Here is a 22,496-nt window from a genome sequence, read left to right as displayed (position 1 = left end):
CATAGTCGGGGGATTAAATGTAGGGGAATGGGTCTGGGTGGGTTACTCTTTGGAGGTTTGGTGTGGACTTGTTGGATTGAGGGGCCTGTTTCCACACTAATGGGATTCTATGACAAAGCAGTTTAATGGTCAGATTTCCCAAAGGTTGTGAATCTCATACAAATTGCCACTCTGTCCATTCTCTTTGATGAGAGAAGGAATCTCAGCATTTCTGGGAGAGATTCACCTCAGGGCTTCCTCTGAAATGATGGGGTGAAAATCTATTATGACTGTCCCCGGTAGCATGGAACCGTCAGAGGAAGACAAACCAGGCCCCCTATTCATAACAGTCAGCTGCTGGATTCTGACACTGAAAGGCCCTGACAGCCATTTGACAGTTACTGTCAAACTGCATGTACATAACGTGAGCGAGATTAGGATTCCATTGGAGGGAGATGGGAGGGCACCAGGTGGGCTGGAGTGGGGGGGGGGGTGTGTGGGAATAGAGTACTAGGTAAATAGGACTCACAGTGGGTGAAGGGATGGAGTGCCAGTTGGAGGGGAATAGAATGTTAGGTATGTAGAGTGCCAGGTGGTGGTGCAATGGAGTGCTAGGTAAGTAGAGAGCTAAGTGGTGGTGTGATGGAGTGTTAGGTATGTAGAGTGCCAGGTGGTGGTGCAATGGAGTGCTAGGTATGTAGAGTGCTAGGTGGTGGTGCGATGGAGTGTTAGGTATGTAGAGTGCCAGGTGGTGGTGCAATGGAGTGCTAGGTATGTAGAGTGCTAGGTGGTGGTGCGATGGAGTGTTAGGTATGTAGAGTGCCAGGTGGTGATGTGATGGAGTGTTAGGTATGTAGAGTGCCAGGTGGTGGTGCGATGGAGTGTTAGGTATGTAGAGTGCCAGGTGGTGGTGCGATGGAGTGTTAGGTATGTAGAGTGCCAGGTGGTGATGTGATGGAGTGCTAGGTATGTAGAGTGCCAGGTGGTGGTGCGATGGAGTGTTAGGTATGTAGAGTGCCAGGTGGTGGTGCGATGGAGTGTTAGGTATGTAGAGTGCTAGGTGGTGGTGCGATGGAGTGTTAGGTATGTAGAGTGCCAGGTGGTGATGTGATGGAGTGCTAGGTATGTAGAGTGCTAGGTGGTGGTGCGATGGAGTGTTAGGTATGTAGAGTGCCAGGTGGTGGTACGATGGAGTGTTAGGTATGTAGAGTGCCAGGTGGTGGTGCGATGGAGTGTTAGGTATGTAGAGTGCCAGGTGGTGGTGCGATGGAGTGCCAGCTAAGTAGGGTGCCTGGTGGTGGTGCGATGGAGTGCTGGGTATGTAGAGTGCCAGGTGATGGTGCGATGGAGTGCCAGCTAAGTAGGGTGCCTGGTGGTGGTGCGATGGAGTGCTGGGTATGTAGAGTGCCAGGTGATGGTGCGATGGAGTGTTAGGTATGTAGAGTGCCAGGTGGTGGTGCGATGGAGTGCCAGCTAAGTAGGGTGCCTGGTGGTGGTGCGATGGAGTGCTGGGTATGTAGAGTGCGAGGTGGTGGTGCAATGGAGTGCTGGGTATGTAGAGTGCCAGGTGGTGGTGCGATGGAGTGTTAGGTATGTAGAGTGCCAGGTGGTGGTGCAATGGAGTGCTAGGTATGTAGAGTGCTAGGTGGTGGTGCGATGGAGTGTTAGGTATGTAGAGTGCCAGGTGGTGATGTGTTGGAGTGTTAGGTATGTAGAGTGCCAGGTGGTGGTGCGATGGAGTGTTAGGTATGTAGAGTGCCAGGTGGTGGTACGATGGAGTGTTAGGTATGTAGAGTGCCAGGTGGTGGTGCGATGGAGTGCTAGGTATGTAGAGTGCCAGGTGGTGGTGCGATGGAGTGTTAGGTAAGTAGAGAGCCAAGTGGTGGTGTGATGGAGTGCTAGGTATGTAGAGTGCCAGGTGATGGTGCGATGGAGTGCCAGCTAAGCAGGGTGCCTGGTGGTGGTGCGATGGAGTGCTGGGTATGTAGAGTGCCAGGTGATGGTGCGATGGAGTGCCAGCTAAGTAGGGTGCCTGGTGGTGGTGCGATGGAGTGCTGGGTATGTAGAGTGCCAGGTGATGGTGCGATGGAGTGCCAGCTAAGTAGGGTGCCTGGTGGTGGTGCGATGGAGTGCTGGGTATGTAGAGTGCGAGGTGGTGGTGTAATGGAGTGCCAGCTAAGTAGGGTGCCTGGTGGTGGTGCGATGGAGTGCTAGGTACGTAGAGTGCCAGGTGGTGGTGCGATGGAGTGCTAGGTAAGAAGAGTGCCAGGTGGTGGTGTGATAGAGTGCTAGGTAAGAAGAGTGCCAGGTGGTGGTGTGATAGAGTGCTAGGTATGTAGAGTGCCAGGTGGTGGTGCGATGGAGTGCTAGGTAAGAAGAGTGCCTGGTGGTGGTGCGATGGAGTGCTAGGTAAGAAGAGTGCCAGGTGGTGGTGCGATGGAGTGCTAGGTATGTAGAGTGCCAGGTGGTGGTACAATGGAGTGTTAGGTATGTAGAGTGCCAGGTGGTGGTGCAATGGAGTGCTAGGTATGTAGAGTGCCAGGTGGTGGTGCGATGGAGTGCTGGGTATGTAGAGTGCTAGGTGATGGTACAATGGAGTGCTAGGTAAGTAGAGTGCCTGGTGGTGGTGCGATGGAGTGCTAGGTATGTAGAGTGCCAGGTTGTGGTACGATGGAGTGCTAGGTATGTAGAGTGCCAGGTGATGGTGCGATGGAGTGCTAGGTAAGTAGAGTGCCAGGTGGTGTTGCGATGGAGTGCTAGGTATGTAGAGTGCCAGGTGGTGGTACAATGGAGTTTTAGGTATGTAGAGTGCCAGGTGGTGGTGCGATGGAGTGCTAGGTATGTAGAGTGCCAGGTGGTGGTACAATGGAGTTTTAGGTATGTAGAGTGCCAGGTGGTGGTGCAATGGAGTGCTAGGTATGTAGAGTGCCAGGTGGTGGTACAATGGAGTTTTAGGTATGTAGAGTGCCAGGTGGTGGTGCGATGGAGTGCTGGGTATGTAGAGTGCTAGGTGATGGTACAATGGAGTGCTAGGTAAGTAGAGTGCCAGGTGGTGGTGCGATGGAGTGCCAGCTAAGTAGGGTGCCTGGTGGTGGTGCGATGGAGTGCTAGGTATGTAGAGTGCCAGGTGGTGGTGCGATGGAGTGCTAGTTATGTAGAGTGCTAGGTGATGGTACAATGGAGTGCTAGGTATGTAGAGTGCCAGGTGGTGGTACAATGGAGTGCCAGCTAAGTAGAGTGCCTGGTGGTGGTGCAATGGAGTGCTAGGTATGTAAAGTGCCAGGTGATGGTGCGATGGAGTGCTAGGTAAGTAGAGTGCCAGGTGGTGTTGCGATGGAGTGCTAGGTATGTAGAGTGCCAGGTGGTGGTACAATGGAGTTTTAGGTATGTAGAGTGCCAGGTGGTGGTGCGATGGAGTGCTGGGTATGTAGAGTGCTAGGTGATGGTACAATGGAGTGCTAGGTAAGTAGAGTGCCAGGTGGTGGTGCGATGGAGTGCCAGCTAAGTAGGGTGCCTGGTGGTGGTGCGATGGAGTGCTAGGTATGTAGAGTGCCAGGTGGTGGTGCGATGGAGTGCTAGTTATGTAGAGTGCTAGGTGATGGTACAATGGAGTGCTAGGTATGTAGAGTGCCAGGTGGTGGTACAATGGAGTGCCAGCTAAGTAGAGTGCCTGGTGGTGGTGCAATGGAGTGCTAGGTATGTAAAGTGCCAGGTTGTGGTGCAATGGAGTGCTAGGTAATTAGAGTGGCAGGTGGTGGTACAATGGAGTGCTAGGTATGTAGAGTGCCAGGTGGTGGTGCAATGGAGTGCTAGGTATGTAGAGTGCCAGGTGGTGGTACAATGGAGTGCTAGGTATGTAGAGTGCCAGGTGGTGGTGCGAAGGAGTGCTAGGTATGTAGAGTGGTGGTGGGAGAATCGAATGTTGTGTAAGTAGAATGCCAGGTGGGTGAGGTGATAGATTGCTAAGTAAATAGAGTTCCTGGTGGCAACATGATAGAGTGCTAGTGGTGTAGGGCTTCAGTGGATAGAGTATCAAGGTGTCAGGCAAGCATGATCCCCAGCTGTAGAGGGGTCCAGTACTGAGGCAGGAAAGAAGATGAGTAGGAGGTAGACTGCAGGTTAGTAGAGTCCGGCAGTGGCGGGGACGAGGGGGAGGGGGTGGGGTTGCGGGAGGGGTGCGTGGGTGGTTAGTAGTGGCGGGGAGAGGATGTGGAGGATGTGGTAGTGACATAAGTATTAGGTTAACTGAATGGTTATTAACTTATTCTGAGCAACTGTATTTTTTCCCATAAGTCATCAGAATGCTCCAAAAGACTCCAACTTAATTGGAGATTGTCAAATGGTTCTAGGTGAAAATGTGATGCTGGAAAAGCGCAGCAGGTCAGGCAGCATCCAAGGAACCGGAAATTCGACGTTTTGGGCATAAGCCCTTCTTCAGGAACCCTGAAGAAGGTTCAGGATGAAAAATGGTTCTTGGTGTAGGGATATTTGCTATTTGCCACCGGATTATTCAATTACTCCGACAATTCTTTTGGTATTTGCTATGATTCCACAGGGTTTCCATCTTTACTGAAATAATGACGAACTAGCCAGTAGAAAGTCTAGGCCTATGTGTTTACAAAGCTTGAAATCAGAACGGTCTTAACTTGGAAAAGAATGTATTTATCATTTCAATTTTAAAGGCCAAAGTGCATCTTATGTAAGCACCTACACACATACCCAGACTAGACAGATACAAAACAGATTGCAAAAAATGTACAAAAATTAACGAAGAAAAAAATCTGTTTACATTCCAGTTAAAGGGAACATTTCACAGAATTGTACAGATTTTCAAACTTCTTCTTGGAGGAATATTTTGCAAAGGTTGGACCTCAGTGTCCAATTCCTGCTGCTCACCCGTCAGAACCCAGATTGTGCCCAACCTATCAATGACAGTAATGGTATTCGGAATTCAAACTTTAATGGAAGTCTGCCCACAAAGCTAATAATGCATGGATACAGGTAATCAGAGACTATTTTATAGTTTTGGAGAAGCCTCGTAAAATATACTCACAACGCAAGGGAAATGTCATTAATTGTGCATCATAATAAATAATTTTAACTGCATGCAGGTGGGTAATGAAATTGGAATCCAACTGTTACTCTGGAAATGGTGTTCAGCCAATTGTAACGTCCTGTGCTTTTTACAAATCATGTTTTAGGAGATTAAACAATAGGAAGAAGTGGAAAATCCTGTAGCTCACAGGGTGCCCAATAACATCACGAGGGAGGCTTTTACAGGAATTACCTGGAGGGGCACTCTCATTAAGGAAAAGGGGAGCTCATGGCAGGCAAGGTGTAAGGTTTATTGGGGGAGAACAGCAGAGCCCTCTTAAGCACTGGCTATTATTGTTGGTTGCCCTGAGCAAAAAGCTGTCAGGACCTTTCCACCCGAGCTATCAATGAAATTTGCCATGGAATCCCAGTGATGTTAACAATACCTGACATGTCTAGTCAGGCAAGGTCTTGGTGGGTGTCCTTGTTGTCTGCTCAGTTAATATCAGCCAGCCTTGGTTCAGTGGTAATGTCTTCACCTCTGTCAAGATGTTGTGGTCCATTATGAATGCGAGGTTTTCTAAAATTGCTACATTTTGGGACTGTGTCTTTAAGTTAGAGCAGTGAGCCTGGATGGCCTGGTTCTAAAAGTTAAAAGTGAAGCACAGTGTACGATACTAACAGCCGTAAACAATGACACATATAGAACGACAGTGCATGAATTGCTATTCGCCAAACCCCAAGGAGCTATTAAAAATGGCAAGTTGTGAGTGGTTACACTTTCATCTGTCTGTTTAATTCCATGATAGAAACATTCGGGCAATATTAACAGTCTTAAAATTTGAAATCTTCCTGAGTGATCCTTTCAGTCAGTAGCCAAAAGTTTGAATACCTTTTTAAGAGTTATCAGTCTGCAACAGGAATCTAGCCTCACACCGGAGATCTCAATAATGAGGGAGTGCTGCATGATAGAGACACTGGGGTCTCATCCATTCTGAGGTGGATGTAAAAGATCCCATGATGAAAGTTATTGGATTCTGTTTGTACAGTTACTTGAAAATGGTTAGCTATTTTCAAATCAGAACTTTGAAATTCAAAGTTTGTACTTTTTTGAACTCTGTTAGATATTTTGATGCAATAGAAATTACATGTTCAGCTCAATTAGGCATAATCCTAATATCACCCACTGTTTCTTAATTAACCAAAGAAATGTAGATAGAAAGGAAAGGCCTGCATGTGCTGACTTTCACAAATTAATTACTGAAGATTCAAATGCTCAGTGAATTCAGATTCATTTGCAAACACTCATGAATGCTCTGACAGCTCAGGCATTTTGACAATCCTGTGCATGTACATCCAACTGGCCACATCCAAACAGGCTCCTGATTCCTGTCAGCTTTCAGTCAGTGAGATCTCTGCCTCTACTGTTGCAATTTCATGGGAAGGCCCACTGGTGGCCCCACCGCCGCCTAAAAGGTTTGTGTTTCGATGTGCATTCCTAATAAGAAGGGTAGGTCACCTACTAGTTCTCCAGGAAGCAGGTCAATACCTCCTATAGATCAGCATGATTCCACTCCTTGTTTTTGTGTCTAACAATGGGCCATAATTTGCTGTCAATAAGGCTGAAGCCATTATCATTACTCTTATGCCAATTTTTTTATATTGCTAATTCATAGCTAGGATGTCACTAGCTAGGCCCACATTTATTGCCCATGCCTAATTGCCCAGCGGGCAGTTATGAGTCAACCACATTGATATAGGTCTGGAGTCACATGTTGGCCAGACTGGGTAAGGATGGCAGATTTCCTGAAGGACACCAGTGAAGCAGGTTGCAGAAACAAATGGTGAGGCACTAAAATACACTTGTCCGGAATGTCTCTTTTCACTGAAATGTTATGCATTTGTTAAAATAGCAGAGAAAGTCATAAAGTGAACATATTCAATCTTTACTCATTAACATTCCACTTCACAGAAAATGTTGAGAAGAACTTAAACATTTTTATGTTGATATTTCATTGTTTGTTCATTTTGCTTTTTCTGTTTAGGATCACTGGCAGTAAACCATCTTGGGTTGACATCTTGGCAAAAGAATTGCTTGATGCAATGGATGTGAACGTTGTCATTATTGATTGGATTATTGGTTCAACAGCTTTATATCATAATGTAGTGCAGAATTCTGCTGAATTGGGTTTGAAAGTTTCTATTTTTATAGGAGACTTAATGGTAAATACCTGAATAGATATGTTAACTGAAAGTATACCCTCTAAGCTAAGCAGCTGTATCAACACCATTTTAGAGAAAATCAACCATTCAATCCCTTACTTAAACCAAAGTAATGTATAACAAATTGATAAAGTGTAGATTTGGAAGCATGATGTCACACAGTAAATCCTAAGCAAATCTCCATCAATTTAAATTCCTACCCTGCCTTGGCCCAGGTCTGCCTTAGCTCTGTAGGCACCTCCAATGTTAAATCCTGTTCTATACATAAGAACGTAACAACTAGGAGCAAGAGTAGGCCATTCAGCCCGATGAGCCTGCTATACCATTCACACAATCATGGCTGATCTTTTCATGAACTCAGATCCACCTACCCATGCTCTCACCATATCACTTAATTGCTTTATTTTTCAAAAACACATCTACCTTAACTTTACAAACATTTACTGAAGAAGGATCAACTACTTGTCTGGGCAAGAATTTCCACAGATTAACAACCCTGTGGGTGAAGAAGTTCCTTCTCAGTTCAGTGCTATATCTGTCCATCTAATCTTGAGTCCTCTTGTCCTAGTTTCACCTGACAGCGGAAACATCCTCTCTATTTCTATCTTATCCATTCCCTTCATAATTGTATATGTTTCTATAAGATGCCCCCTCATTGTTCTGAATTCCAATGAACATAATCCCAATCTACTCAGCCTCTTCTCATAAGCCAACCCTCTCAACCATGGGAGCAACCTAGTGAACCTCCTCTGCACCCCCTTCCAGTGCCAGTATATCCTTTATCAAGTAAGGAAACCAAAACTGCACGCAGTACTCCAGGTGTGGCCTCACCAGCACCCTGTACAACTGCAACATAACCTCCTTGGTTTTAAACTCAATCCCTTTAACAATGAAGAACAAAATTCCATTTGTCTTCCTAATCATTGCAGACCAATCTTCTGTGATTCATGCACAAGGACATCCAGGCTGCAACTTTTTACCATTCAAGTAATATCTTTTTTACTGCAAGGTTTGTGAAGGTTTGTAGCTCATTGAGGTTTAGGGTGTAGGTTTGCTCGCTGAGTTGTAGGTTTGATATCCAGACGTTTCATTACCTGGCTAGGTATCATCATCAGTGGCGATGTTACCTAGCCAGGTAATGAAACGTCTGGATATCAAACCTACAGCTCAGCGAGCAAACCTACACCCTAAACCTCAACCTGAGCTACAAACCTTCACAAACCTTGCAAAATCCTATGGGCGCTAGATGCTACAACTTGCCCAAAGATGGGAAAGGAATGCCATCCGAGAGATTTCCACCCGCGAACAACTGTACTTCCTGCATGAATGTTTGAGAAAACAGGTACTGCCAAAATGTCTCCAATACAAACCGCCGATTCGCCACTGATGATGTTACCTAGCCAGGTAATGAAACGTCTGGATATCAAACCTACAGCTCAGCGAGCAAACATACACCCTAAACCTTTTTTACTGTTACTCTTACCAAAATGTATGACTCCGCATTTATTAATATTGTAGTCTACCTGCCAGACCTTTGCCCACTCACTCAATGTATCTATGTTCCTCTGCAAAGTTTCATAGTCCTCTGCACACTTTGCTCTGCCACTCATCTTAGTGTCATCTGCAAACTTTGTCAACTTACTCCACCCAATTCCAAATCATCTATATAAATTGTAAATAATCAGTTGAAAAGAAAAATCAGTTTTGCTTCCAATGTTTACACTTCTCTCACATTCACCAATCCATCTTTGACTTTTCATTTTCCTTCCTTGTCTTGACCACTCTCACTTCTGGGGTTAGGCTTACATCAATATCAACTACAAACCCAACTGTAAGTAAAAAATGAGGTCTGCAGATGCTGGAGATCACAGCTGCAAATGTGTTGCTGGTCAAAGCACAGCAGGCCAGGCAGCATCTCAGGAATTGAGAATTCGACGTTTCGAGCATAAGCCCTTCATCAGGAATGTGATGAAGGGCTTATGCTCAAAACGTCGAATTCTCTATTCCTGAGATGCTGCCTGGCCTGCTGTGCTTTGACCAGCAACACATTTGCAGCTACAAACCCAACTGACACAGTTACATTGACTATGCTCCACACACCTGCTTCCTGCAAGGAATCCTCATCTCCACTGTGTCTGTTTTAATGATGGGACTGTCTAACTGGCTGCCTCTTATGTTACCTCCTTTTTTCTCAATATAATTATGAACGTGAACTTATATATGCAATGCAATGTTACCCGGGCAACCAATGTGCTTTCAGAAGCTCTTTTCCTCATTCCACTTGCTTTGTGAAGGATAGCTCTTGGCTGGCAATGCTTGATGGTGCACTATAGCCATCGAATATGATGTCAGTGCTGGGAATCCTGGGTGGTCCTGGCAATGGCAAGCATTTCTGCTATATCTGAGCAGACAATAGCATGAGGAGTCACCACAGAGATGTGTGCATGGACAACGAGATGAGCAGTGGAGGATTGCATGAGAAAATGCAAGAGGATTTTCATGGAGAGAAGCCTTCTGTGAAACTGTCCAAAATGACACTCAGCCAGTTTTGGTAAAATTCAGTCCTAGGGTCCTAAAGTGTCTTTACCTTAAATCTATCTAGTTAACCAATGTCTTGTCATCTCTACTAACTAGACAACTACCCTTTCATGTTATTTTCACCTATTTGAAAGGCCCCTAACATTTTCTACTATATATATATATATATACATATACGCTATTGTCCAGTTGCTGCAAACTTATGAAGTTCTTCATAAGTAAATTGTATTTGTTTTCTATATCCCCAATAAAACGATGAAATATAAATTAACCATATCCGTATTTTCAGTCACATGGAAGCACAGAAGACTCTTTCCATTTGATTGGAATCAGTTTAGGGGCACATGTAGCCGGATTTGTGGGTCGCATGTTTAAGGGAAAACTGGGACGGATCACAGGTAACTTTATACAAAGAACTGTTTAAAACTCTTTTACTGAGAAAGGCATTACTCATGAATAAATATGCCTCAAATTCCATTTGTTTCCCTCACTTTCTTCTTTGTTTAGAATACACATACATACTTCCAAACAAAAGGACATGGAAAGTATGGTGTTTGGGCTTTTCCAGAAGGTACTGATGTGTCTGATGTCCAATGAATCAGTTTTGAACAGTAGTTGCTGTGTTAATGTAGGCTGTTGTGAAAAAATGCACAATATTAGCTACTATAAATTGCAATGAGATCAATTACCAGATACAAGTTGAGGAATTCAGGTGGATATATTTTGAGAACACTGATTTGCAGAATCCTTTCCCCATGTTGGAATGGTAAGGTCTGAGGCAGCCAGAGATTAATGCTCAGACTCCATTGCACGGGGGCCAGTAGAACATACCAACCCAATGGCAAAGATCAGGCATTCTGAGGTTAGAGTATGTAGGTCCATCACTTGGAATGGGGAAAGGATTGAAGGGACCTAAGAGAATATAAAGCCAGGGATTTCCTAAGAATTAAGGGCTGACATAACACGTAGCTGGGGATTGGATTTCACAGGTATAGATGTTGAGAATCATAGAGTTAGAACCAGGAATTTAAAGATTACCTTTCAGCTCTCCTTGCCCAATAGTGTGGGTGGTATAATTCTAGCTTTCATGTTGGACCTCAAATGGGCCTTAGAATAGTTGCTGTACTTTCTGAGTCACTGAATACAGCTACACTGTACTGTTTTAGGGTAAATAAAGCTAGACTTATATGGAATTATAACTTGCCTTGAAGCATTCAGAGTTTTGATCTAAATGATAGAAAGTAACAAATATTTTATGACTTTAAAAAATATTTTTAAAAACAATAATTATTGTAGTGGGAATGGCTCAGCATCATAAACAGAGTTTAAGTGGGTAAAGTGAATTGTAACTCTAATTTCTGGTATCTAATTTATGCTTCAGCAGGAACAATAGTATTTGGTCAAAAATAAAGCCTGATTTATTTGGAGATAATGCAATAAAGTATTTACAAGGATGATACCAGAACTGAGAGGCTATGTCATACTGGAAATATTGAACAGGCCAAGGCTCTTTTCTTTAGAAGAGGTAATGCAGATTGGTAACCTGACCAAACAGGCAGAGCAAAATGCTTCAGCTTGCGGGGAGAAAGCAAAACCAAGGATCATAAATATAAAATAGTCACTAATAGATGTAACAGGGAATTCAGTAGAAGTTCAAGAATAGTAACAATGTGTTCAGGCAACTACCTTTAATATATTGAAGGGAACACCAGATAGATATGAGGAAGGAATAGAAGAATAATTTGACATGTAGACGGGTGACAGTAGGTGAGAATGGAGCGAAAATACAAACATGTAAAGGTTGGCCCAACAGTCCATTTCTGTGTACTTCCAATATAATTAAATGTAATTAATATATTTGTCTTTTTCATGTAGATCTGAAAACATAATATTAGTGACATATTTTAAAAAGTATCTCATTACCATCCTATTTTCTATATTTTTCAGGTTTAGATCCTGCAGGGCCCAAGTTTTCAAAAGCGGGTGTTGATGAGCGTCTTGATCCTGGGGATGCGGTCTTTGTTGAAGCCATTCACAGTGACTCAGATTGTAAGTGTGAGAAGGATTGCTCTCCTCTCCACAGTACACTGTCGGAGATAATGTTCAGCATTCTTCATGTTAGGAGAGAGTCTGGGTGACAGAACAAGTAACAGCAAAAACTGCCGCAGCTTTGGTAAAGGAAGGAAATTGAGGTACACATTTGTCTGCACCCGCCGTGATAATCTGATGGAATGGTTTACTTATCAATTATAGAACCCTTTCAATAATCATTCCATTCAGGTAAGTGAATAATTGGCAAAACTGAAGGGTTGAAGAGGTTTCTATATGTACTTGTCTTTTCCTGTTGTTTCCTTTCTGTGCATCCAGGATCATTACTATCGCTATCCTGGGCCTGTCAACACCTCTTACCAGAAAATCCCAGGGATAATGGTAACAAGAGTAGTCTGGAGAGAAATGGGGACCATTGATTCCTGATAAACAATATTCTGCAGGTTGTAAGATTATGAAAATCTGCAACTTTGCATTTGTAGATCTATACTTCCATAACAATGCCAGTTCATGTTTAAAAAGGCTATTAAACAACAGCCTTAACTCTATATCTTGAAATAAATTCTGATTATGGGAAGCAACATGGAAAACCAACAGTGTGTAATAGCTAGATAACCGCAAATTTTCAGTTATCTTTGATGCAATTTATTTTATCAAACAGCTGATATTAGTGTGCCTGTCTGTTGCCTTTCTCTTTTTTTTAGCTAGCTAAAAAATTTAAAATTAATCCAGTATTCGGTATGATTTTGGTAATTTGCAGACTTTGGAATTTCTCGACCGGTTGGGCATATTGATTTTTACCTGAATGATGGAAAAGACCAACCTGGTTGTACTCGACCCTTTTTAACCTCAGGTAATGCTTTAGAATCATTAAACTTGCATTCCAAAACATGGCTTGTTTAATCTCATAGATATGATTGATTCAGTTACTTGAGGCTATGTGAGAGATGGATAACATCTTATTATAATTTGCGAATTTGAATCTTAAAGTTGAGGCAAAATAGATATTTTGTTTCAGTATCTGAATATATTTTTGTTAAGAGATCAGAAAGTCATTTGGAACAGTGAACAAAATATATCATTTCCAAGAAAGCATGTGATTTCAGTTAAATGCCTTGATATGTATCTGTGTAGTTAATTAATAAAGTATTTACTAAGTTGAACTTTAATGATATATGAAAAAACAGGGGCTGTTTAAGAACATTTAGGTTTCAGTTTAGAAGAAACACTTCATATCAGAAGAAGAGCAGATTTTATTTTGTTTGAAGAATTTTCAGGTTGTGAGAGTTATAAAACTCAGGTGGATGTCAGAAATGGAAAAGAATCCAACACCTCATAATTGGAAAGATGCCTTGAGGCCATAAAAAGTGGAAAGTGTCAGTTGATTAAGACATCTAAGTTAAATGGAAATGATCTTTCACTGGCATTGAGTATTTGTAAAGGATACTGCTGAGAAAAAGGCTGAACGTTCTTTTTGTTGATTATATTAAGATCTTTCTTAACTGTTTTATGTATGTCGCTCTATTATAGGTCTTTTTCTTCCGTTATGTAATTAACTTATGTTCTTTTACTAAAAAACATTGGAAGCCTCAGGTGAAAAGATTCAGCGACTACCACAGTAAACAAACTGCAAAATTGAAACTGTTATAATGATCTGTCACGCTGTGTTTTACTCTAATAACTGACTTGTTCAATATTACTATAAACTGGGATCATGACAAGCTTGAGAAGAGTTGCTCCCGAAGGATGTTATATATTCAAAGCATTTGATTATTTTGCATTTTACTGATTTCTGCAATTTTAAATTGACTATATTATGAAATAATGTAAGGTTTCACTTAGGTCCTGGTGAAGAGCCTTCTTTTACATCATTTCAGCCAGAATATAACAAAAACACAGGAAAAAATAATCGCCTCATAAAGTTATTTACGAAGGAAAGATTCTCCACTGTTCCTTTCTGCTCCTACCCAGAAAAAAATAGCATAACTCCAATATCTTAATCTGAAAGAACAATCTGCATTATACGTCCTAAACTGATGTTTGACATAGAATTCCACTGTCCCTGCATATAACAAAATGGTTAATGTTTTAAAATGGGGCAAACATCTGCCTATGCTGTTTGAAAAATAAATGATGCCTGAAAACTTAACTTATTGTCATTAATAGCATAGATGTTTAAAAGAGACAAATAATGCAACAAAGGGGTTTCTATATGTTTAACAATATTAACAGACCTTAACAATATTAACAAATCCTTTATCCTCCATTATTGTGAAAAACACAATACCCTTTCAATGTGGTAAGCATATATTCATTAATATTGACAACATTAAATCTTAGGTGAATACTTTTCCATTGTTGTTGTATAACTAATTGGTTTTGATAAATTTTGCTTCCGTTTAGTTAAAAGAAGCCAAGTTTACATCAAGAAAGCTAGACAAGCTTTAATTTGATTAGGGTAACCAATTGGCCTTTTCTCCTGCAACATTTTGCAGTGCTGGTTTTGACCACTAGATCTTGTTACTAATTACTACAGACCAATATTCACAATTTGGAACTCAAGGGCTAAAATGTACCTGTCATTTTACATGGATAAATTAAAGAATTCTATTTCATTTAAATGGATGGCACAGTGGCTCAGTGGTTAGCATGCTATCTCACAGCGCCGGGGATCTAGGCTTGAGTCCACACTTGGGTGACTGTATGGAGTTTGCATGTTCTCCCTTTGTCCGTGTGGGTTTCCATCAGGTACTCTGGTTTCCTCCCACAGTCTAACGATGTGTAGTTTAGGTGGATTGGCCATGCTTAATTGCCTATAGTGTCCAGGAATGTGCACACTAAGTGAATTAGCCATGGAAAATGTATGGTTACAGGGGTAGGGGAGTGGGTCTGGGTGGGATGCTCTTTGGAGGATTTGGTGTGAACTTGATGGGCTGGATGGCCTGCTTCCACACCAAAGGGATTCTATGCTATACAATCTAAAATTATTTCATTTTAATTTATGTATAATTACAAACATGTTTTAGTTTTATTAATCTAATATGTATTTGTTTTTCTTGTCTATACTTGTATTTTCATTGCATTATTTTCTATTTCTGATTTATTTTTGTTTTTCATCTTTCATTATTTTATATTGTCTTTCTTGTTCATTTTATTTTTTATTAGCAGAATCAACCATATTCATGGATTGATCTGAACAATGTAGAGAACAGGTTTGTGCTCTTTGCAGGATTATGGGATATATAAACAACTCCTAATACTGGAATGATACAATATCAATATTTTCTCAAATCACTGAATAAATAGAGATCTTGTGGATCGGCTGAGAGGAGCTATTACAGTATCTTATTTAATCTTATTCTTTTGTGGGAATGTGGGCATCTGTGGCAACACCAACATTTATTGCCTCCCTCTAATTGCACTCAAGAAGGTGGTGGTTTAATAATATTTTGATACCTTCACAATAATATGTCATTATAGAATTTTTAAAAACTTGTCATTGGAATGCTTTTCACTATCCACCTCCTCCCCTGTTTGGGTACTGTTCCCATGGTGCCATCAGCAGTAGCCCATAATTCACCCAAGCACTTGTTCTTTGCTTGTGAACCTGGACGGAGTGTAGGCAGACTATTTGATTTGTGGAGGGCAATATAGTTGTGCTTGATTTTTGTCTCACCCATGCCTTCTCAAGTGTTCACAAACAGATACTTTCAAGCCAGATGGTGATAAGGACTATCATCCCCTAAAAGCCCAGGGGTGGCAACACCAATTAAAGTATTTTTATTACTGTTTTGTCTTGAATGCTGTCTTCGAGTTTTATGAACCTCAATATTTTAGGCAACATACTGAGTAGGACAAATAATACTAAAAAAAAATCACATTTTATTCAGCTTTATTGTTTCAACAAAATTTTCCCATATTACATTATTCTTTCATGTATTCTTTGTCAAATTAAAGTATTTTCTAAAAGAAATTTACAAAGTACAGTAATTGTGAACAAAAGGTATTATGAATTTATCAAGTTGCTTAAGCTTCAAAACAATGTTGATTCGATAGATTACTGTCACTGTTTACAGACGGCTCTTTGTTTTTCAGTGTACAAATACTTAGTTTGTGACCACACCAGAGCAATTTTTGTGTATATCAGCTCCATCAAGAATCAATGTCCTTTGGTCGCTTTCCCTTGTCAGACATATGAACACTTCGTGAATGGACAATGCACCAACTGCTCTACCCACCCACTACAGCGATGTCCACGCATAGGTACTGACGATGCACTGGCATGTTTTAATAGCATAAGCAAAAATAGAAAATACTACAAATATCAGCAGGTCAGGTAGAATATCTTTAGTGAGTCAGCATTGTTCAGTGTATTAACCTTTCATTAAAGCTCTTTGGTTAGTATATTTACTCAGTAATGTTCAATCTAACTGTCAAAAATTAATTAAAATATTTAACTGATCTCATTCTGAGCAGCTTTTAAGGAATCCATTGTAGATTCACTGGTTAGTCTGTTCTATCCATGTACCATCGATGGTGTATGTGTGGTTTATGCCACTTTGAAAACACTGTGAAATGAATCCCAAAGATGTTTCAAATGCATTAATCCTGTGTTTTGTGTTGGTTGATTGGTGGGTGTTGTCGAATATCATGTGCATGTTGCTCAACAAACTCTGAGAGTTGCCTCTCTGGGAGGAGGAATGGATCTGCGCTTGGTACACTTCTGTAATGATGTCAGTCATGCCCAACAAAGCCTTGCCCCCAGGAGCGCAGTTTGGACAAGCATGAGCAGACCACCACCAGTGACAGTAACAAAGCTGCAGGCTACATGCTTTCATATAGTGCATACCAGTTTCACGAAGGGCAATGGACTGGAAAAGACAATGAGTTCAGCTGGAGAAAGAGAGCAGACAGTAGGAGGCACTGGGCAGCACCAGGCCTGTTCTGTTTGTATTGTTGCATGCACAGTGATGTCAACCACTACCAGCTTGAGGTTAAGATAATTTGCTGCCACCATACTCTTTCCTTTACTGGGTCCAAAGGGCGTATTTTACAGTAATAGAGAAAAGCCACTGGTTACTCTTGTCTGCAACAAAATATTGTTTATTACATGATAACAATCAAGTAAAAGGTTAAAGAGTACAGCTAAACTACTGAGAGCCGTGTGGATATGGGATGTTATAGGGTGAAGATCCAAGGTGATCTTTTCCCCATTTAAATCTTTATAATATCATCAGATTGTGGGGGCCCTAATGCAGCCTTCAACATTAACCCTTTCAAACTAATACCCCCTCTGATATGTTTTCATTATGTGGATTTCCAAGGTCTATGCACGACATTGACTTCTGGAAGCTGAAGTCAAATTGTCAGCGCGCTAACTGGCATGTGCGGTACCTCAAAGGAGCTGAATTAGGGATCCAGAAACAGGAATAGCACCAGAGCCCCTGATTTCTCTTCTGGGCCCTGGCAGCAACCTTATCTGTGGATAAAAAGAGACGGCACAGATAATGATGTGAATTAAATCATTGGTGCTTTGTGCTCTGAGGATACCACACAACAGGTAAAATTAGTTTCTGTGCTCCAGGCAATGCTACAAGCTATTCCTGATGTTTGCAGATCAATTGTAGAAGCATCTTTTTCTTTAGTAGGGCAGCTGTGACCTGCATACGAACTAAACTCAGGGACATCTGTCACTGTTAGCCGGATGTAGAATGGTTTAGCATTTGAATGGTTTCGTCACTTTAGCCTCATTTGAGTACCATCAGGGTGCTGCTGTACAGGCAACTGACCTGTGACTGAATCCATGTTGAGGTGGCTGACAATATGTCACTGATAATCCACCTACTTATTCTTGAACTGCCCAGCTCCTGGTGTTTCTAAGGATGGCCCTTGCAGAACATGCTTGAAATATACTGACAACATGAAATTCTCGGAGGAATCAATAATATTTGCAAACATAAAATGTAATTTACTCAAAGAAAACAGATTAACATCTAAGTTCAAAAAAAGCTGAGATTTAGGTTTCCATCCACTGTGTACAATAAATATAGGACATTGCATTCTGCCCATGGTACATTAAACAGAAGCAAGTAGTTAGAAAATATACAACAAAGATTCTAGGGCACCTACTGAAGAATTAACACTCCTTCAATTTATGCAAACACTCAAAATTACTAGAATAGTTATAACAAGACTGGCACATAGTGTTAACTACAGCAGCAAGCAGAACCTTAAATATAGTAATCTCTAGATATTTAAATGAATACAGAAGTAAAAGGAATAGTGATGAGCGAGAACATTTTTAGATTCTCAGTATACTGGGACTAGCTCTTGAGAAGATGGCGCCTGTATAAATAGGACACAGTGTACCTCAACAGAACTGGGGTTAAGTACCTTGCAGGACATTTTTCTGGTTCTATTGGAGGCACTTTAAACTAACTTGGATTCTAACTAACTTACTCTTTGGAAAAGTCCCAGAGGATTGGAAAATTGCCAATGTAATGCTTTTATTTTACAAGGAAAGCAGACAAAAATGCCAGTTAGCTTAAGGTCTATTACTGGAAAAAATCTTACAGCCGAATATAAAGGATCTAATAGCAGAGCATTTAGAAATGCATAATATAACCATGCAGAGCGAATGTGGCTTCATGAAGTGGAAATCATGCTTGATAAATTAATTAGAATTCTTTGAGGAAGTAACAAACAGTTTAGATAAAGGAGAAGCGATGGATGCAATATATTTGGATATTCAGGAGGAATTTGGTAAAATACCACACATTCAGCTACTTGCCAAAATAAGAGCTCAGGGAACTGGAGGCAGTATGGATAGCGGATTGGCTAACTAATAGAAAACAGAGAGTTGGATTAAGGGGAGTATTTTGTGGATAGTAACCTAAAATTAGTGGAGTGCCGCAGGGATCATTGCTGGGGTCACAATTATTTACAATAAGTATTCATGTTTGAATGAGGCAAGTGAATGTACCATTGCCAAGTTTGTGATTGACAGAAACATAAATTAGAAGGCAAGTGGTGAGGATGACACAAAGACTCTGCAAAGGGATATAAACAGATTAAGTAAGTTACCAAAAACTCGGCTGAGATAGATTTGTAATCAGTTGGGGAATCTAGGACTGTTGGGAAAAGTCAGAAAAGTATCAGCCACGATCTCATTGAAAGGTGGAAGAGTCCTGTTGGGCTGAATGGCCTAATTCTGTTCCTGTTTCTTATGGTCTTACTTTGCTATCACAGTTTTCCTACCCACTTTTGACTCATTTCTGATACCTACTTATGTTACATTACCCTTATACGAGCTTTATGTTAGATATGATATTAAAATGTTTTCACATTATAGGACTTTTGGAGCGTGGGGGCTTGAGTGCAGATGTGCAGCCAAAAGAAGTTAAAGTGTACCTGATGACATCAAGTCAGTCACCTTTCTGTGGTAAGTGAATATATCATCCCTCCACAAAGATACTTGCACACTCTGTCATTCAAAACATGAAACCATTTTAATAATGCATGGATGATGTGTATCACAGAGGTCATTATGGTGCTGGGTTGCCTTGGAGGCAGTATGAACTCAATAAGCTTTCTTCTGATGATTTATTGTGTCATTTGAACTCTTGATTATGTTACAACATTGTAACATAGTCCCAACAATTTATTAATCCATATATAACTCAGATGTACCTTTGGGACCTATTGATTTGTAATACACCATGACTGGTGAGTAGTCCTATATTTATTAGGCCCTCAGAGTAGAATTTCAAGCAACTCAATTTTAGACACATCAAAAGAAATCAAAATTTCCATCATTTTTTGAAAGCTACTGTGGTTCCTGACAATAAAATGAGATACACTAAAGGCTCAGGGCATTATTCATATATTTATCTTTTAATAGGTTGTGCATTTATATATGCTACAAAGTTAAGGGCCTGCCCAGAGTTTTATGAGCACAGTGGGGCTAGTCACTTGCACAAACAGTCTGAACAATGTTGCTTTAACTGCATGCCTGTACCTCCTCATATCTAATGATACAATAGCATACCCAGTGGTGTAACAAGAGGCTCTGGATACCTGTAACTTTTCAAAATGTACTTGGCCATTGTTTCAAAGATGGACCGAGAAAACAGTTGATGAGAAAGAAGCCAGCTTATAAATAATTTAACAGCATATAAGCAAAAAGAGCAACAGTTACTTAGAGCAATGTTCACTTCATAATTACAATTGATACAACTGTTCCCATATTGTCATACAAAACAATGAGAACATGAGTGGTTATTTGAATAAAATCAGTCTAACTTTGTTCCTTTACTGGGCGGAAATAGAGTACAGCAGGAAACTGATTTAAAATAGGGTAGCTACCTTCAGTAGAAGGCGGTTGTGCATTTTAGAAATAGAATCCCTACACTGTGAAAACAGACCATTCAGCCCATCAAGTCAACACTGACCCTCCAAAAAGTAACCTAACCAGACCCATTTGGCAATTTAGCATGGCCAATCCATCTAACCTGCACATTTTTGGACTGTGGAGGGAAACAAGAGCACCTGGAGGAATCTCATGCAGACATTGGGAGAATGCGCAAACTCCACACAGACAGTTACCCAAAGCTGGAATCGAACCAAGGTCCCTGGCACTGTGAGTCACCACTGTGCCGCCCACTGTATGTTCTGACTGCTAACAATTTTTCAAACCACAGGAAGGCCAGCCAACATTATCAAGTCAGATTGTGGAGGAACGTAACATTTCCACCAAAAGAACGTGTGGCCATTTGCATACTAATCGCACCCAGATGAAAATTCAGAATCCTACCTAGAGTTGTGGTTCTGTAACAAGGTTAGGGGTCACACTTAGATCTGTGCACGATCTGATTATGTTTCTATTTGCAAACCATTCAATTAAATTAAATATCTACAAGAAGCTTTATTATCTTCTATATTAACTTTTATGAATTTTCTGAGCCTGGTCTTTTGGAGCCTGTTTTTAACTGGTATCCTATGCTGTTTTCGGACCTGTGTACAATGAGATATCTTAATGTGTTATCTTGTGAGAGCTATATTAATTAGGTTTTCTGTAAAAAGATACTTGCAGTAGCCTTAGCATAATTACAGGAGCAGATTGACAGCAGAAGAATCGACATTTCCAGCATAAGCCCTTCATCAGGAATGAGCCTTATTCCTGATGAAGGGCTTATGCCTGAATCTTCAACTCTCCAACTCCTCGGATACTGCCTGACCAACTGTGCTTTTGCAGCACCACACTCTCGATTCTGATCTCCAGTATTTGCAGTACGCACTTTCTCCTGAAGAATGAGAACCATAACTTCCAAGGTCCTAGATACCAAGGCGATAGATTATTTTGGAATGATGCATCTCGGAAGGTGAAAAATATTTTTGGTATATAAGACCACATAAAGAGACATCTAGTGTTATCTGAACTTATTGGGAGTCAGCCATCTGAGCTCCAGGGTATCTCTGCAGGAATTCCTCACGGTAGAATCCTTGGCCCAATCATCTTCAACTGCTTCATCAATGATCCTCCTTTCATTTTAAGGTCAGTAGTGGGGATGTTTATTGATTGCACAATGTTCCGTTTCCATTCGACTCCTCAGATACTAAAGTAGTCCATGCTTAAATGTACCAAGACTTGGACAATATCTAGGCCTAGGTTTGGGGCCGGCGCAGTGGCTCAGTGGTTAGCATTGTTGCCTCACAGTGCCAGGGACCTGGATTTGATCCCTGCCTCAGGTGACTGTGAGGAGTTTGCCCATTCTCCCTGTTTCCTCTGGGTGCTCTGGTTTCCTTGTGCAGCCCAGGTAAATTGCCCATAATCCTGATGAAGGGCTTTTGCCGAAACATCGATTTTCCAGCTCCTCGGATGCTGCCTGATCTAAACACTGGTTTCCAGCATCTGCAGTCCTCTCTTTTGCCTAAATTGCTCATAGTGTTAGGTGCATTTGTCAGAGGGAAATTGCTCTTTGTCTCTGTGGTCCTCCCCTTTAAATACATGCTCCTTAATGTGGCAATTTTTTTTCATTGAATGTTGTATAGCTAATAGTTCACTAGATTTATCCACTGTTATGAGTCATGGGGTAGCTCAACGGAAATTGAGTTTCACCATTCCTGGAGTCATTACAAAAGTTAAAGATTTTATAAGGGATGCAATTTTGGCCAACTTACCTAATTTTCAGACCTAGCCCTGATTGAAAATATAAACCAGGTTTCTGTACAGAACAAGAATCATGACTTATTACAAGTAATTAGACTCTAGGTACAAGTTATAAACCCATCAGCATATAATATTGCTCATTGAAAGTCTAATCTTAATCCATTTACACACACACACACACACACACTCTTATTAGATGGAGGAGAAAATGTTTTGTTGTTGAGATGCATGTCACTTCAGTCCATTGGTTAGTTAGAGACACCAGGTGGCTGGTGCACTTTAGAAAGTCTCTCTTTCGTCAGTTAAAAGTCCCAGCTTACGACAACTGTTGAGGGAAAGTTTGGCTGGTTTTCTGCAGGCTTACAATGAGTTTTTTTAAACACAGAGATTGCTTCTGAGCTGTGAATGAACTGACTACCTCTTTCTCTATAACTTGCTCCCAACTCCAAACTGTTTAGTCACCGTAGAATCAATCTCTCATTTGTTGGCAGACAAAAAGTTTCTA

The 22,496-nt window shown here is 41.1% G+C and overlaps 1 protein-coding gene across 1 annotated transcript; it reads left to right on the top strand.

The window, feature by feature from the left end:
• The first annotated feature begins 283 nt into the window (after positions 1 to 283).
• pla1a (phospholipase A1 member A) lies at positions 284 to 20,566 on the top strand. Its single transcript, XM_060832797.1, has 9 exons — positions 284 to 449; positions 4,776 to 4,980; positions 7,059 to 7,236; positions 10,064 to 10,172; positions 11,722 to 11,823; positions 12,584 to 12,676; positions 15,919 to 16,086; positions 19,175 to 19,264; positions 20,523 to 20,566. Exons 1-9 carry the CDS (start codon positions 284 to 286, stop codon positions 20,564 to 20,566), a joined length of 1,155 nt encoding a protein of 384 aa, XP_060688780.1.
• The last annotated feature ends 1,930 nt before the right edge of the window (positions 20,567 to 22,496 follow it).

Source organism: Hemiscyllium ocellatum, chromosome 12, assembly GCF_020745735.1.
Source record: "Hemiscyllium ocellatum isolate sHemOce1 chromosome 12, sHemOce1.pat.X.cur, whole genome shotgun sequence".
NCBI lineage: Eukaryota > Metazoa > Chordata > Chondrichthyes > Orectolobiformes > Hemiscylliidae > Hemiscyllium > Hemiscyllium ocellatum.
Note: the sequence above shows the minus strand (reverse complement) of the source record. Positions and strands in the feature narration are given on the sequence as shown.